Source organism: Bombus pyrosoma, linkage group LG8 (genome assembly GCF_014825855.1).
Source record: "Bombus pyrosoma isolate SC7728 linkage group LG8, ASM1482585v1, whole genome shotgun sequence".
Lineage (NCBI taxonomy): Eukaryota > Metazoa > Arthropoda > Insecta > Hymenoptera > Apidae > Bombus > Bombus pyrosoma.
In genome coordinates this window covers 5,845,421-5,862,350 of record NC_057777.1, presented here as the reverse complement: position 1 = coordinate 5,862,350, position 16,930 = coordinate 5,845,421, and the positions used below count along the sequence as shown (strand labels likewise).

The 16,930-nt window shown below is 36.0% G+C and overlaps 3 protein-coding genes and 1 non-coding gene across 4 annotated transcripts; 2 read left to right on the top strand and 2 right to left on the bottom strand.

Annotated features, from left to right (window-relative positions):
- Positions 1-2,337: 2,337 nt before the first annotated feature.
- Positions 2,338-7,717, bottom strand: LOC122570007 (ras-related protein Rab-27A). The gene is made up of 5 exons (XM_043731790.1): positions 7,165-7,717; positions 6,890-6,960; positions 6,548-6,662; positions 5,532-5,644; positions 2,338-5,044 (listed from the first exon to the last, which is right to left on the bottom strand). Exons 1-5 carry the CDS (start codon positions 7,306-7,308, stop codon positions 4,861-4,863), a joined length of 627 nt encoding a protein of 208 aa, XP_043587725.1. The 5' UTR covers positions 7,309-7,717; the 3' UTR covers positions 2,338-4,860.
- Positions 7,718-7,943: 226 nt separating this feature from the next.
- LOC122570006 (molybdenum cofactor sulfurase 1) lies at positions 7,944-11,772 on the bottom strand. The gene is made up of 7 exons (XM_043731788.1): positions 11,193-11,772; positions 10,864-11,020; positions 10,123-10,788; positions 9,083-10,059; positions 8,840-9,022; positions 8,542-8,756; positions 7,944-8,478 (listed from the first exon to the last, which is right to left on the bottom strand). Exons 1-7 carry the CDS (start codon positions 11,284-11,286, stop codon positions 8,293-8,295), a joined length of 2,478 nt encoding a protein of 825 aa, XP_043587723.1. The 5' UTR covers positions 11,287-11,772; the 3' UTR covers positions 7,944-8,292.
- A 237-nt stretch (positions 11,773-12,009) lies between these two features.
- Trnas-gcu lies at positions 12,010-12,091 on the top strand. The gene has a single exon. It is a non-coding gene; the product is annotated as a tRNA-Ser (tRNA).
- Positions 12,092-12,106: 15 nt separating this feature from the next.
- On the top strand, positions 12,107-16,219 carry LOC122570370 (cuticle protein 21.3-like). Its single transcript, XM_043732588.1, has 2 exons — positions 12,107-14,503; positions 14,897-16,219. Exons 1-2 carry the CDS (start codon positions 14,264-14,266, stop codon positions 15,758-15,760), a joined length of 1,104 nt encoding a protein of 367 aa, XP_043588523.1. The 5' UTR covers positions 12,107-14,263; the 3' UTR covers positions 15,761-16,219.
- The last annotated feature ends 711 nt before the right edge of the window (positions 16,220-16,930 follow it).

The following is a 16,930-nucleotide window of genomic DNA, read 5'->3' as shown; positions in this document are numbered from 1 at the left end:
TGTCCTTCCGTCGTAACGCCTTCCAAATAACAGGATCGCAGAATGTAACTAGAGGTAATGCGATCTGATTACCTTGTTGGTAAGTTAAACGCAAAAGTTAATTGTAATTTTTCTATTGACTTTACCGTTGTAATCTAATTATTTATTATTAATTCGAAGGAATATGAAAACGAAAATTTCAAAAGAATCAATATTCTTCTTTAATAATAAGTAAAAGTTACCGAATCATTTCTCCGAGTCCAAAGTCCATTCTATTACTCTACCGTTTCTGCTAATCCATTTTAACAATCTCATTAATCATTTTAAAAATAACAACGGAATAAAAAAGACCGGAAGAGAATTGATATGTTTCTCGATGACGCAAAGTCACCGAATCATTTCTCCTCATCCATTCGATCATCCTCACGGTTCTGTCCTCCTCGTACAATTCCACTTTCCGCGATGAAGTATCAGCCGGAAGTTATAAATCAGCCGACAGCAGCGCTGACCCAGAAAACCAAACGATTCCCAGTGTCCGGCAATGCTCGAGGTCGCCGGGTAATTTCGTTTTATCTGGCAGACCAATATCTAACTGAAACTGTTCCGCTTTCCTCAGCCTGTTCGACAAATCGAGCGAGGACACGAGATCGTACGTAGCAACGCGATGTGAAGATCTGCCGTGTGGGCAGGATCCTGCCTTTGACCCACGTAACCGAAAGTCGGTTTGTATTTCGTGGGTCGAAGGTGAAATATACGGGAAAGCTTATCCAAGGCTCGGCCGTTAATTCATCCTGATATATCGCTGTTCGCGTGATCAATATCCGTATCTCGATAGTCCAACTTTCCCATGTAGTTCTCGGTTAATTTGTTTTTCGGACACTTTCGCGATCGAAAGTCTACTATCACGGGTTTGACTGTCGGCAAACGGTTGCAAGCTCCTCTGACATAATGCTGCGTTCGTACATAAACTGAAACTAAACTGCAACTTCTGCTTTCTTGGCTGGTCTTGCTTTTGATAGCACCCATCGGCTTCCTGGTTTATTTGCAACTGACGCTGTACCGCAGGAAACTTCGTTCCACTTATGGAGCAGCCATGCTGAAACTGGCTAACATTACCACCCATGGATTCAAGAGCTGGTGAGGCTAAACATTATAGTTCGCGATACGAAAGAAAGTACGGTTATAAAGCGAGAACATAAACGATTCGAAGGAATTAAGCATTCTCTCGAAATTGCTAATTTCCACCGTTGATAAGTCCGTTCTATCTACGAGGAGCCGTAAACCAACACGACTGGGTCACCTCACCGCGATGACTCTGCTAAACTTCCGGTCGCAAGTTTCTGACACCGTGTCGTGGAAACTTGGGCTTCACCTTGAGCGAAATTTCGAACGCGCCGGAGCACTGTGAATAGGGAATAAAAGGGTAGGAACAAGAGGTTGACTACCAGGTCGGTGGAAAGAGACCCCCATGTCTGGCCGACGAGCAACCACGGTCCGATAAATAGCGTCCTTTTGATAGTCCTGCGAGCTTTGAACGGTTCCATCGCTTTGTCTAGCCGCTATCAAATGAACTTGAGGGTCCGCGTAATAATTAGGCGACACAGAGGGACAGGGCCTAACTGCTAGTCTCAAAGTGGTCGTTACCGATATCAATGGCACGTTGTCGACGGAGACAAAGCTACGGACGCCTAATCGTTCGATTGGTCGACGAGCTTTCAAAGGAGGGTAAAGCAAGGCATAAATATCGATTCCCACTGCACGTGATCAGTTTCCTCGGTGTAGTTATAATTCCCTTATTGAATACTACGAAAGGTGACGTCTGATATTAGAAGATTCTAACAAGTATTAGAATATAATGTTAGTAGCAGAAATAATTGAACGTCTTAAATGTGAAATCACGCGTAAGTTTTTATGATAGTATTTTTACAGTGTCTTACAGTCAATACTCTAGAGAATAGAATCTGTTGGCACGTATTCGTAGAACATGCATGTATAATAGAAATAATTGTAGAACAAACGCTGATTTAAAGCAAGTACGTTGCGTGTTTTATGAGCGTCATTGACATGGTTTTTGATACGGAACACTTTAATTCAATCGGTTTAATTGAAATACCAATTATTCGGAATTTTGAACGCGACCAAAAAATCGGTTGTAAATACGAATCATCCGGCGTATCACTGCACAGGTTTATCGCATTTTACATCATGCATCGGTTCGATGACTCGTTATGGAAAAACGAAACGAAATAATGTTATATTTATATATATAAATAAAGGAAAAGGAAATTCTGGGGAAAGAGTAATATAGCCATGAAATTGCAATTCATCCGGCAGAACAAAACTCGACTCATATTTACATTCGTTTTCACAACTTCTGTCTTTTATTGATTCGATAAGTTTGCCTGGAATAAGTGCACAGAAACGTACAGTATCTCATTGAAAGCATCTCTCTCGATGACGAGTCAAAAGTTCGTCCGATCGCGGAATGATCGAGGCGATCCTCGTAAAAGCGTGGCGGCGCTCCAACTTCCGCTCGTAAAAATGCATCTTGCCCGATTCCGCGAGCTTAAAAAGCGCGCGTAGCCGTAAACAATAACCGCGTTGTGTATAAATAGCCGGCTAATAACCTGGCAGACAGAAACTTCGATCGAACTTCCATAAAGAAAGTTCTGCCGCGGAACTTTCCCAACGAACCTTCCCTGGTTGCGCGTTTTCTCCACATTATTGATGAAACGAAGTTTCACCGGCTGATATTCGAGATGTTTTCTAGGCAACCTTTCCCCATCACTCGATCCGCTTGTATTTGATTTCAAGCCCCAACGGAGTACGCAAAACTACGCGATGGACACCTGCCGGTTACATTCTGCTATAGAGCAAAATCATTCTTCTTTCTTCTCTTTCTATTATATATTTCTAGCTTCGCAGCAAAGAAGTTGGACGCTTTCTCAACCTTCAACTGGCAAAGATAAAGTTCGAACGACCTATACATATTACACTCCTAGGGCATCATGTTTGATTGATTGTATTGGAAATCTACTTGGAACTTCGTGTTGGCTGACTTTAAATTGTTGTCGAGTTTTTGGTGGAGCAGCGTTGCTTTTATTTCGTTGCTTATATTGTACATGCTTAGCCAACATAGGTACGCTACTTTATGGCCTTACCAGTTGAGGATTCGAGGATAAAAGGATAGAAGTTCGTTTAAGCGGAACTATAGAGCGTTTATTTGCTCAGCGAGATGTTCTTCTTGGACATTTCTGTTCGGATCCATTTCCTTCAAACAGAATTTTCATGAAGTAGTTGAATAAGTACGTATACATGATAGAGCACGCTGTACGCGTCTCTGTCCGTCGAAATGTTCGATAGACGAGATAGTCTGAACAGCTTACAGTGAAAAGTCTCGAAAAACACAGTCACACATCGACACGAACACCGTCACGCGAAATTACATTTTCACTATATGGTTGCGACATAGTTTGCTAAGATCTGGTCGTAATTGAACACATCGAGACCCACGCGACATCGAATAAATTCGAAAATACATTCGTAGTTTAATGATAATACAAACGTTAAAATACCGATCGAATTTTGAGATTCCATTTGTACGCGAGAAAAAGTTAGATAAAAAATCCACTAGCCTAATTCATCATTGTATTCATCGTGCATTTTCATTTTTCGTTGCTCTCGAGATCGTAGCAAACTGAAAATGAGCGACAAAATTTTGTCGGAAGAGATATAACTCGTGCAATCTGCTTTTATTACGTCGACGTATGACACAATACACAGGATAGGGCAATAACTCAGAATATCTCTATCGTTTCAAACAGCCTGGCAAAATTTTTACGTCAGGAGAAATATTATGAAAATGTCTTCTCGCAAAGAAGAGCCAAGTTTCAAGATTCATTCTCCCATAATACTGCAATTTTGCGCCATCCATTTTACAACGATCTATAATATAATATCGAGTAACTAGAAAGTTATCATCCCACCCTGTATTCAACAGATATATATATATATCTCTATATATTTCGAACATTTCTCGATCAGCCGTAACTGCACAGATAAACATTCGATGATACTCCTCCTTAATAACTAGAAGGATTAACATATATATAGTCTCCACAAGATATAATTACATTTTGCTTGAAAACTTGATAAGAACAGGGACACATCAACGTTCGATTAACCACAGTATAAACGGTGCGTCAAACAACATTTTGATTGTATTCTCAGCACAGTACTTAACGACTAGACGTATGAATCTTTGGTATGGGTACAATAATAGCATCAAAAATACATATACATGTCGAAAATTGATCGTTTCACCCTAAGTAATCGGAACGCTATCGTATCACAATTTTTGGCAAATGAATAGACAGACCAAATATGACAATATTGAACACGTTGTGCGTACAACAGTAACAAGTAGATCACGTTATCACGAAGAGGTGAAAAGGTACGACACGTCGAAGATAAACGTCGGTTTTTATCAGACAGAATTTTGTACCAGGGGAAGCGGTTAATGGAAGACGATAGTGTGCGCGTGAATACCAGGAAACAACGCGAATCCTTTTCTCAGAATACAACGATGCACAAGTGTGTAACATACAAGATAGTTCCCTTTTCGCAAATGTATAAGTAAACTATCGACCATTTCGATCAGAAATTTTTCTAATGGAGGTGCACAAACTTTTGAATTTATGTTAGTGCTCCGGAATTGGTACATCCTTGATATTCTACCGTGCACAGTCGTTAGTAGGATATCTTGGAATATTTAAACGACTGGAGATTCGAGTACAAGTCAGTTGTGCCACGTTGTTAGCTGAATAAAGTGCAAGCTCGACGAGGCAAGTTTATTCAGCTACGCTACGCGTAAGAACAGTGTCAGCAGTAGCAGGAAGTACTTGGAGGCGGTGTGTCGCGCTCGTGGCATCGTAACACTCTTTGGTGAGGTAGCAGTGATTTATCCACGGTAGTTTCCATCCTGCGCATCACCCGGTCCAGAAGTATCTCCACGGCACGTGCCACGTTCTGACCCGTAGCTGCACTCGTTTCCAAGTAGACCAAGCTAAAGAGTATAGTTCATTCAGATTCTTTATCTTTCCTGTTAATCTGGATTCTTGCAGTTTACACTATTTCAGGCTTCCGTGATTTTCAATACAATTTTTCAAATATCGTAAATCATAGTGAACTTCTTAATATAGATTATTCGTTATATATTATATATTTATTTATTATATAGATTATTTATTATATAGATTATTTATTATATAGAATCTTTGGAAGACTTGAATAGCATAAGCCGCAATTTCATCCTATGTAAGTATCATCTCTTCTAATTATACCAATGAAACGGAGCGAAATGAAATAAAAGAATTGGAAGAAAATATAGGTGACAAACGGATTTGGAAATTGTTATGAGAAGAAGGCGGGCAACTCGGATATTCTGTTTGATTTTCGAGAGAGGAAATAGAACGGAAGACGATAGGAACAGGGCTGAATGAATCGGATGGCTGATAAAGAACGTAATGAATGACGTGTAGTATGTTATTTACCCATGCTTCTCCGCTAATTCCCGTGCCTTATGTTCACTAACAACCCGTTTGTCTTCGAGATCGGATTTGTTTCCACAGAGAATTATGTCTGGATCTTCGCAATATGCGTGAGTCTACATGTGTACAAATATGAATCAACGATCAAACAAAGAAATCGAGAATCAATGAGAAACAGAAACGTACCACAATGCAAAAGATAAAGAGCTTACAACTAAATCCGGCAATGAGACAATTCTAATCCATCTTCTCTTACAACAAAAATTCTCAAAAACATCCAGATAATATTATGAACAAACAGTTGGAAACTCTTCTCGTTAAAAAATTGTTAAAAATATGCATTAACGCACTATGTACAACGCTGCTTTATTTCTTCAGTTAGTTCCTAGCGCCAATAAACAGATTACGTTAATGATTCTTTAAGATTTCTTCCTCTTCAAGATCAAAATTTCCTACTTTTTCAGGGGCAGACTTTCCTCATACCCGAAACTCACGATTTATCTATTCTTTATCTTCTATAATTGAAAAATATCGATATTTTTAACATAATTTCGCAGATGTCATACGCATTACGTTAATGATTATATCATACATTAATTACATGGTACAAATCTTCTTATTAATTGAGTGAAATTTTTGCACTTATCTATATGATAAATCTCAATAATTTTTCGATCGAACGATAGTTTGAGCTTTGTACAATAAGTCTATTAATTATCTGCAAGCTACTATGACTACTATTTTGTTTACAATTATTCTCTAACAAACATGCAAAGTAAAGCATATTTCATGCTCTAAGTTTCCATGCATAATTCATTGAATCTTTTTATTCCCAAATTCAAAATATCTTTACTACAGTATTAATTCACATCATGCAATATATACCAAGTAATCATCACACATGAAACCAACTAAGATATTAGTATGCCTAATGGAGATTCTGTTCCATAAATAAATTAACTCAAATCGTCGTTCATTGCACAATTTTTACAGTAATAGTATTAATAAATAATGAGTACCCTAAGCTGCTCCAGCCAATTTCTTACTTCAAGAAAGGACAGCTCATTGGTCAAATCAAAAATTAGGAGAAAACCCATGGAATCCCGGTAGAAGGCTGTAGTTAGACTTCTGAACCTGGATATTAATGACATTGCAGCACTTTCATCAAATCTACCATTACTCTATCATCAAATGTTAATTCCTAAACCTTATTATTATGTCCTTCTTTTATACCATATTAGTAAATGTAATTTTTTCATTAAGAATTCTAAGCATTTTATAGGAAACACTAAAAGCCTTGTTTGGTATGAATATTACTATAAAATACAAGTTTTCAAATGAATTATCATAACAAATGTTACCGCTCTTGACCAGCTGTGTCCCACAGCTGCAAATGCACACGTTGAGTTCTACCATTTGCTGTCTGGTATATCTGTAACAGTTAATGACTCTGGCTTGTACATGATAACATATGTATCTTGAAGACATTTACATATACTTTCATACTTTGACCCACATATTCCAAGATATTTTAAATAAATAAAATTTATATAAAAATCAACAAATACAATTTGTATTTGGTAATAACGAGAATAATGTAAGTGAATAAGTACTGAATAATGAAACAATCTCTTACCACACGTTTTTCCTTAAAGTCAATGCCAACAGTGGATATAAAACGAGATTCGAACGTGCCATCGGTATATTGATATAGAAAACTAGTTTTACCGACTCCAGAATTTCCGAGGGCTAAGAATTTAATAAGATAATCGTATTCCATCTTTACGTACTGACGATTAAGTATACACGGTTATCGCACTTCTATCGCGGAACTTTGTTAAAACGGACACTTCGATATAAAATTCTATCGACCGTCTTTACCATGACTCAAACTCCGAAAAATAAGAGATTTTGGCACGATTATTCGTGTAATCGTTTAATTTCGAGATGATCGGTAGAATCAAAGAGACATGTGCGATGTTAGACACCTGTTGCCTACGTATACAATTTTCAAAAGGTTCGCGCGTTTGGAAACAAAACACTCGGTATGTAATGACGTTCGATATTACAAACTTTACAGTTTCGTAATCGGAGATAAACAGAAGAAATACGTAGAAATCAACAGCTTGCTGGAAATTTTCAGACTATACTGAACCTCGTTCACAGTGACGTATGACAGGTGTGCATAGAAAACGCCACGGAACATTGCTGATAATTACAGTATTACCAAAGTTGATAAAGGAAATTCGAAAAGATATAATTTAACTTAACAAACTACTCACAATACAAAGGTACCAATAATTGTTATATTGTAACTGATCTTTATTTTTTAAAAATAGAGATTAATTTAAAAAATCGTAAATACATTATTGAAAACAGGTTATAAATATAAAAAGTATTTTGTTTTCTGTATTTCTACATTCAAGCGAACTATATTTAAGTTTAATATCCTATTATATTTTTTATATATCACATGTACATAATAGTGCAAAAAGCTATTAATTTTTCTAATATAAAATATTTTGTAAATTCTGTAATGTTGGCAGGTATGGTGCATCATGTCTATAGTAACAAGAAAATGAATATTGTTCTCTATATAACAATCTATAAAAATAGCGGGAAAGAATACTAAGTATTCGTCAATACTTTATGATTTGTAAAATATATTAATTTTTTTCTATATAAAATTCTAATCATATTTTTTATATAACTTTGTATAAAGTACCTTTATCTATATTTGATAATAATTCTGTTAGTCATTCAGTTATAAAATATGAACGATATCTCCGACAGTAATGATTCCGTCTTCTTTAGTTTCTTTGGTTAAATAAATACCAAACCTCATTTTCCCATGAAATTGTTCTGTGAGTGTACGTAATGGTTCCACTGTCTTTTTACTGGTGGTTTGATCAATACAAATCATTTGACATCTAGTGCATGGCCCAGTTACCTAATAATATTCATCAGTGAAAGAAGTATATAACCTCTATTTTTGTTCTTTCAATGTACATACCACAAAACTATTTTTTCCTATATAAACATGTTTCCATTTTGTTTCTTCAAAGGCTTCACAGCCGCTTAATATGATGTTTCCCCTAAATCTATGTATAATTGTGTCTTTTTGAAATCCTGTATCAGATATTTTATCACTAAGCCATGATACACTTGCCTTATTTATTACTAAATATTGAGCTTGGCTAGCGAATGATAATTCAGTTTTACTATTCTCTGCAAAAAGAAAATGCAGTTATATATGAGAAAACAGAATCTTTGCAATTTTATGTTATGAAAGATATCTTTCTTTCTATTACCATTATCATTTTGTCTTATAAGCCTCAGATTTGGAAGACCTAATGCTGAACTTAACCATTCAGAAACTTCCGAACCACAATCAATACCTTGTACTTTGTGCCCACAAACTCTACTTTGACATACTGTACCATTTATAGTATTTTTTGGGCTACTATTTAAAGAAATGTCTATAGTAGGCATTTCTGAAATATCCTTCAATCATTAAATTAATCAACACATAAAAAGATAATCATAATTTTTACCTGGATAATGTAATTGCATGATTCCTCTGTCTTTGTATATTATTGGATTTAATAAACAAAGATTAACATGTTGCTTTTGTGTTAAACAAATACCAGAAGATGTAATAATCATCCACTCTCTATCATATTCTAGACCTTTTGAATTTAAATTCCAAGAACCTATTATTTTATAGGCACCGCATGACTTTATTGGATATATGTACAATTGTTCTAAAGTACATTTCTTTTTAGTTGCACTAGTGTCCATTATAAGTTTAAAAAATGGATTGTCATTAATAAAATGAGTTACTGATATTTTCATATTTTTTGATTTATCTGTAATTCCATTTATATCATCATTTGCAACATAGTTTGTTACATCTTTTGTATTTACATCACGTTGATAATATTTTTTGTATAAAGTTCTTTTATGATCCAACCACCACTCTGGAATTTTATTTATTGGTGGCCCATCCACAAAACACTTTTTGATCATAAGTAATAAAGTTTGAACATCCTTGATTGTAGACATGTATCCAAATGAAGCTCTAACAGCACCTGTTGGTTTTCCATTTATTAAATCTGCAGAACCTCCACAAACATATCCAGCCTCATAATTCTGAAGAACTTCCTTATTCGATAATGCTAAATATCTCTGACATGCACCAGGGTTGCAAAAGCAGCCAGTTCTTAGATGTATTTTGAACAAAGCTGCCATATGTAAAATCTCCATGTATCCTACATATTCACCATTGGACCGCATAAGATTAAAGGTAACAATACCCCCTTGTATATTGTGATTATCAAAGGCAGTATCGCAATACAATTTTGCAACTGGTTTCCCATTAGCATGGTGAAGTATTAATAGAGATCTGTGCAAAAACCTTGCAAGTGAGAATACATGCTTTGAAATTTTGTCCATTGTGATAGATGATAATATATCAAAACCATGTTTTAAAGAAATTATAGAGAGAAATGGGATAGTACCATCTTCAAATCTGTAACAGGATGTATATCAGTAAGAAATTAGTTAATTTAGGAAATGATTACTGATCTTATACCTTTGATGAAGAATTTTTCGTTTTATATGGAACAAATCAGAGGTCAACGAAACATCTATGGTACCACCACCATAATAAACTTTTTGAAGTGCACTTGCACTATCATTTTTTACTAGTAATGCACCAATTCCAGTAGGATATCCAAACATTTTATAAAAAGATAAGCAAACAAAATCTGGTTTGTAGATAGATAGATCTAAGTCATTTGTAGATGCAAAGCTAGCAGCATCAAGTAGGACATACCACCTTGTAGATGTATCAGAAACAACACTAGATAGAATTCCATTATGTACATCTCTAATCCATGTTAAAGGATACTTTAATCCGGAAAAATTACATTGAGCAGAGTAAGCAAACAGTGAATTACTTTTGATGGGATTGTTCTGTTGTTGATAGGAACTCATAGATTTTGAAGAATTGAAAATTTCAAAAGCATTGTTGTGACTCAAACAAGATATCTTTACTCCTTTTTTATTAACAACTTCTCTCATGCCAAGAACTGAAGTATGATTATCTTGTGTGTAGATAAAATGCCCTGAATTAGAGTTATCTCTTTCGTCCTTGTTAAAGAAGAATGTATCAGCTATTAACTTTAAGGATGCAGTTGCACCCGATGTGAAAATAATACTATATTCATCAATAGAGGTGTGGAAATGATCCAAAATCCTATAAAATTGAAAAGTTACTATCATACTTGACATTATTTGATTAACAGTATTATTTATCTTCAGAATGTCTTACTGGTATCTCATACGCTCTATAATATCTTGAGTTATGTTACTTGCAGTTCCAATGGAATGTGGATTAGCATAAAGTGAATTGTGTAAATCAAATGCAACATTTTTTATTTGTATATCAGAATACAGTGTTGCTCCTGCATGATCCAGGTAACATTCCTCTGAAAGATAAATAACAGTTAAAGATACTTTTTACTTTACCTTTTACAAAGATACTGTTATTTTCTAATGCAGATTATTGCATGGGAATTATCTTTTTGGATGTATGCCATATAGTGTCATATCTGTAAGAAACGTTAAATGTAAAGATCGTGCATTTTGCTTGTCACTTACCCTTAGTTCTTGAAAAATTATTTTCAAAACTTTTCGTGATCTCTTTATCGTATACTGGTGTATACGATAACATCGAATCTATTGTATTTTCCATATCGATTGATCTATAATATGTACATTACCTAATAAAATCACTGACAGATCTACATCGTGTATGAGAATAATACTGGACACCGATCATGCAATCTAGTAATGATTACTTGACAAGGCTTGTGAATACTGTGTTTCGTAGATTCCAAAGAACTATGACGAACAATTTCACATAATTGCTGTTGTCCATGACTCATGCATTACTTTTATATAACAAACTTTTAACAATCGCGAGTAAATAAGTTGCAACAGCTACATAATCATTATTTACAAAACATGTAAAAAAATACGCGATAAGATGTACTAGAACTAGAAGTGGAAGCAAACGAAGAAGCAAAATTGCTTTTTATGTACAGATTTATTCTATCAATATTTAAAACAATAATTTTATTCAAAGTTCAGCAGGTGCAATATAAAAACTTTGAAAAACAGAAAATTTAACGAGTTGATAAGATAACGCTTGAATATACATATTCATGTATATATGAAGATACACACGTGCATATAATTGAGATTATATAACATACAATACAGAACAGAGTACTTGTTGCAACATACTGCAATGTATATGAAACACAAAACAGAGATCCAGTATATGTTTTAGAATAAGATTAGAGTATTTATCAGACAATTGGAATATATTCAATTAGCTGAAAAGTGAAAGGGATTTGTGTTAAATTAAATCATTGTAATATTTCAATTACATTTAAAGATTAAATTCTCATGTGACGAGGTGGCCGAGTGGTTAAGGCGTTGGACTGCTAATCCAATGTGCTCTGCACGCGTGGGTTCGAATCCCATCCTCGTCGAATTTTTCTGTTTTGTTATATTTTTTTAAATCTTATGTCACGTTAATATATTCTTCTTTTTATAGCACATTAGTATATCTTGACAAAAAATAATAAAATTTAAAAGAAGATATGAGAACTTTTTAAGCAAACACAAACAAATTATGCAGAAAATAGAAATGACAGACGTGTTTTTTTATCTTTTTGTACATTACATATTGCGTAACCTAATATTGGAATAATTATTATGTAACTGTTTCTTAAATTATCTAGCAAAAATTAATGAAAAGACACGAAACGAAGCAAGATAATTTTGAAACGACAAGACTACCGAAAACATCTCAGGCAAACGGAACTTCAGAATCGTCGGGATTGTCTGAATTAATAAATAAAAATGTCCCCGGCATTCTTATTAACTTCAAATTTCCACAAACTATATCGAGTACTCTCTATCAGTTAAATTACATCTTAACGTAAAGCATATATTTAATTCATTTCTTTTCATAATTCCAATAAGATGTATCGCGTCACAGATCCTACAAAAAATTTATTTCCAACAGGGAAATAAATCATTATCATCTCGCTCTTCTATAATACTCGAGGATATGTATGTCAAATTGAACAAAGGTTATAAAATAATGTATTGACGTAGACGCTGAAACCGATCATTCTCGAAAAGACTCGATAAAAGTCATTAAATGTTACGACACGCATAAAGAAACTACACCTATTGCAGATATTTGCATATTCGCAAAAATATACAATAATGATAGTCGCAAAATTGTTCGTAGTGAATCAAAAAAAAAAAAAAAAAAAAAAAATCCATCAACGTCCAAACAGTAACAGCATGGAACTTCATCGATAAACTCGACGGAATCTCGCACACTGAACAAAACAGAAACACCCATGAGAAATTCCAAACCACCTTGGTTTACTTTTAAAACGGTCCAGGACTTCTGATTCGAGCGACTTTGCGATCAGGAGATGATGCTGATCAACGATGTATTTTCTGATTTTTCTCTGTTTGATGTGGGCTATGATAAAGAGATGAAGAAGCGTATGAGACAGTGGATGGCAAATGATGGGCGATCTCCGGCAAATACTCTAAGCACGAGCAATCAAACTAAAAGGGGAATCAAACTCCGGTGGATATCTCGAACAAAGAACGCAAAAAAGATAATCAACGGAAAAAAGTGAGTCTAGATGAAGAGCCACCCTCTAAGAAAAAAAGCTATTTTGACGATTTCCATTTTCTCTTTGCTATTCTTATATATGAAGAAACATATAGCGGAACAGGTTGCAATAGTGAAGGAATAGAAAGCTCCTTTCTTTTAGCTGTTCCTTTAAGACCATATTATATATTCGATCTAAATCAAAACTTGAAATTACGTCATGGTGGTTCAATTCGGGGTTAGTGGAGTCACGCCTCTTAATTTCTAAACATAGAGCTATTCGCCTCCGGGTCGACATCGGAATAGTAGATTTTATCTGACAATGGCAACAAGATCACCGACACATGGGCAAAAATCGCATGGATCCGGTGAACGTGTATGTCTTTTTATGTCAGTGCCACAATTTGGAGAAAGTGCGTCCTTGGCAGGTTTTACAATATCACGACCCGGCATTGGTATATGTATCACATTACATAAACGAAAGGAAGGCCAGAATATAAGGGAAAAAAGTTAAACGCCTTATGTGACGTAGCAGTATTCTTTTATACAATACAGAATAAACCGAGTAACCCGAAAAAAGATCATTCACGTGAATCAAACAAGTTATTACGTGATGCATATAATTGGCGACATCGGTCAATTCTGCTGGTTAATGAGCCTCAAATAAATATAATTCGTTAAAACTTATTTTCGTACCCTCTTGTTTCATGGAAACATCTTAATTGGACGAATATTAAATACCAAGCATATGTATATTTAAGTTATGCAACATTACAAAATAGAAATACGTAAAGTAATCGTGTTTACGTAATTGCCGAAACTTTACCTGATAAATATTGTGTGATATCGTAGAAACGTCAATAAAATCTAATTTCATGATATGATAAAAACTTTTACGCTGATGAAGAAGCTTCTTCCTTAACATTATGTTGGAACATAATGTTATGATTAGTACGATTGTTCCGTATGCTTATAAAATTAGTGATCTTAATTGAGTCAAGACCACGCCCGACATTCGACCATGTCCCCCCTTAACCTGGCTATGTTCCACCACTTTCTTAATGATTCCTTACGAAAAAAAGTGTACCATGATACAATTTCCCTCTCCCTTGATCAGCCATACCCAATCAAATTGGAAACGGTGGCAGCAAAAATTCGATTGATCCCCCTGCAAGCTTTGCTGCATATAAATACCGGGCCAAGTTTCGTATTCCGTCAGAGCACAGCGGGTCCTTCACTCAAAAGCAAAATGGCATTCAAGGTAAGCTTCTTCCTTGAACGTCGTCGCTCGTACAACGAGTCGTCGAAGATTTAGGACCATTGGTATAACTTGAGAAAGCATAAAACTTTGTTGAAACTTTAGATCACGTCAATTGATTTAATCGTTTGCTGTGGATCTTGTGAAAGCTTCAAGCCGTTGGGCACAACATAACAAAATATAAATTTTCTACGGGAAAGAATCTTTGTTGAAACTAGAGATCATTTTAATTAGTTTAGTAGTTTAGTATGATCTGACCACTTCCTTTCTTGGAACAGATTTTTTTTGTTTGTGAAGCATTTTACTATCGTCAATAACTTCGACTAGACAGGGAACATAATTATTATTTCTCATCATGTGATATTTACATATAATAATAAAATAATTTTCCTGCAGTTCGTAGTACTCGCAGCCTTCCTGGCAGTAGCCAGTGCCGGTGGCCCAGCCGCTTATGACATCGCGGCGTCGTCTGGTGACCACAGCAGCATCGGTTTCAGCCAGGAGTCCACCCAGAAAGGTTTTGCCGGTCAGAACGTGATTTCTTCTTATTCGAAGTCCGACGACTCTGCTCATTCCTTCGTTCGCGTGAGCAGCCACAGCGTCAGCAACGATGGTCTCCTCAACTACGAAATCAGCCACACTCCTATCGTGAAGGCAACCTACACTGCCCCAGCCTACCTCACGCCGACCGCCGCTCCCCTCATTGCCAAGACATACGCTGCCCCGTACAGCTACAGTGCTCCCTTGGTCACCAAGGCCTACGCCGCCCCATACAGCTACGCAGCCTCAGCTCCTCTGATCGCTAAGACTGCAGTCGCTGCACCAGCTCCTCTTTTGGCCAAGACCTACGCCGCGCCAGTCGCTGCTGCTCCTCTGCTCGCTAAATCCTACGCCACTCCTCTGTCCTACGCTGCGCCAGCTGCTCATCTGTCCTACGCCGCACCAGCCGCTCATCTGTCTTACGCAGCACCAACCGCTCAGCTGTCCTACGCTGCACCAGGTGCTCCTCTCATCGCCAAAAGCTACGGATACGCTGCCCATGCTCCAGTCATTGCCAAGAGCGCCCTGATCGCGCCAGCCCATGGATACACCGCCTCCTTCGCCTCAGCACCTCTTCTGGCTAAGACTTATGCCGCCACTCCTCTCGCCCATGCATACGCTCCACAGGCTCAATTGATCTCAAAGGCCTACGGATACGAAGCGGCTGCCCCCGTCGTGCACACGGTATTCAACGGTCTCGGTACCAGCTACGCCTGGTAAACCTTTGTGACCCTATACGTTAAGCCTTTCGGTTTCTTCTGAAGAGTTTGGATCTTGGATTTCTTCAGTCTCCTGACGATTTCATGATTCTAAGAAGTACATATCTTTTCTTCGGTGAAGTTCAATTGCGTTATGATTATGACGGTGAATTTTATTGAAGAAGGTGTATCGATGATCAGGATCATTTATCAGGAACGAAAGACTTAACAGAACCGGATTCAGACTTGTAGATAAATATTTTAACAACTCCGCGCTATCAGGACAGTAGAATTTGATTATATAAATATAAAGAACTCAAGTAGATGTATGAATGTTGCGTATAAGTAGATATAGGTGATATTAATTTTATTTATATTATACACACCAGCTACCTTTATGAAACACATTTAACGAAACACATTTTCGATTCCGAAGGATTTTTCACACATTCGAATAATTGAGAAATAAATTTTCAATCTTCCAATAATACTGTTAATTTATTTTATCCCTTCCCACCGAAGCAAAAGTGACTGCGCAATAATAATTCTGGTCTGATGTTGCTCTAATTTATTTATAAAGGCTATCGAACAGATATCGTTCCCATTTGTTTTTCATTATTCCAATTAAAATAACAAATCATCCGCAGCGATATTAATTTACGTTTCCGTAATAAACAGAACGCTATAATTTTAATTGAATGATAAATCTCTCATTTATTTTTATTCAAACGTGAACTATAATTCGCTGTGTTCGTTAAGTAAAACGTAATAGGTTTTTTTTTTGTTTGTTTCAGCAAATGGAACAGTTGAATCAAGAGCTGAATAATAAATTGTAAAATCCTGCTTGTTTAGTGGCTATTCTCTATAGAGAATGATAACAAAAGGCCACGAAACAATAATGGAAGTAGAACGTGTTTAAACATCATTGTGTCCCATGAAAAGACTTTCCCTATCACGTACTAACTGTAAAATATCTCCGTTCTAAAGTCAACAGAACAATAATTAGCATACAATGGATGATTACTTGACAATCAGATTGTACGAAATCGAGGACAAATTTTATAGAATTCCGCTTTTATGAAATAATCGATTTCTGGCACATCTACTTCTGAAAACGTCGAAAGTCCATTTTTTTATGTATTACACATAATTCTCTTGAATATAAGGAATGGCTTTCATGTTTAAGTTTTAT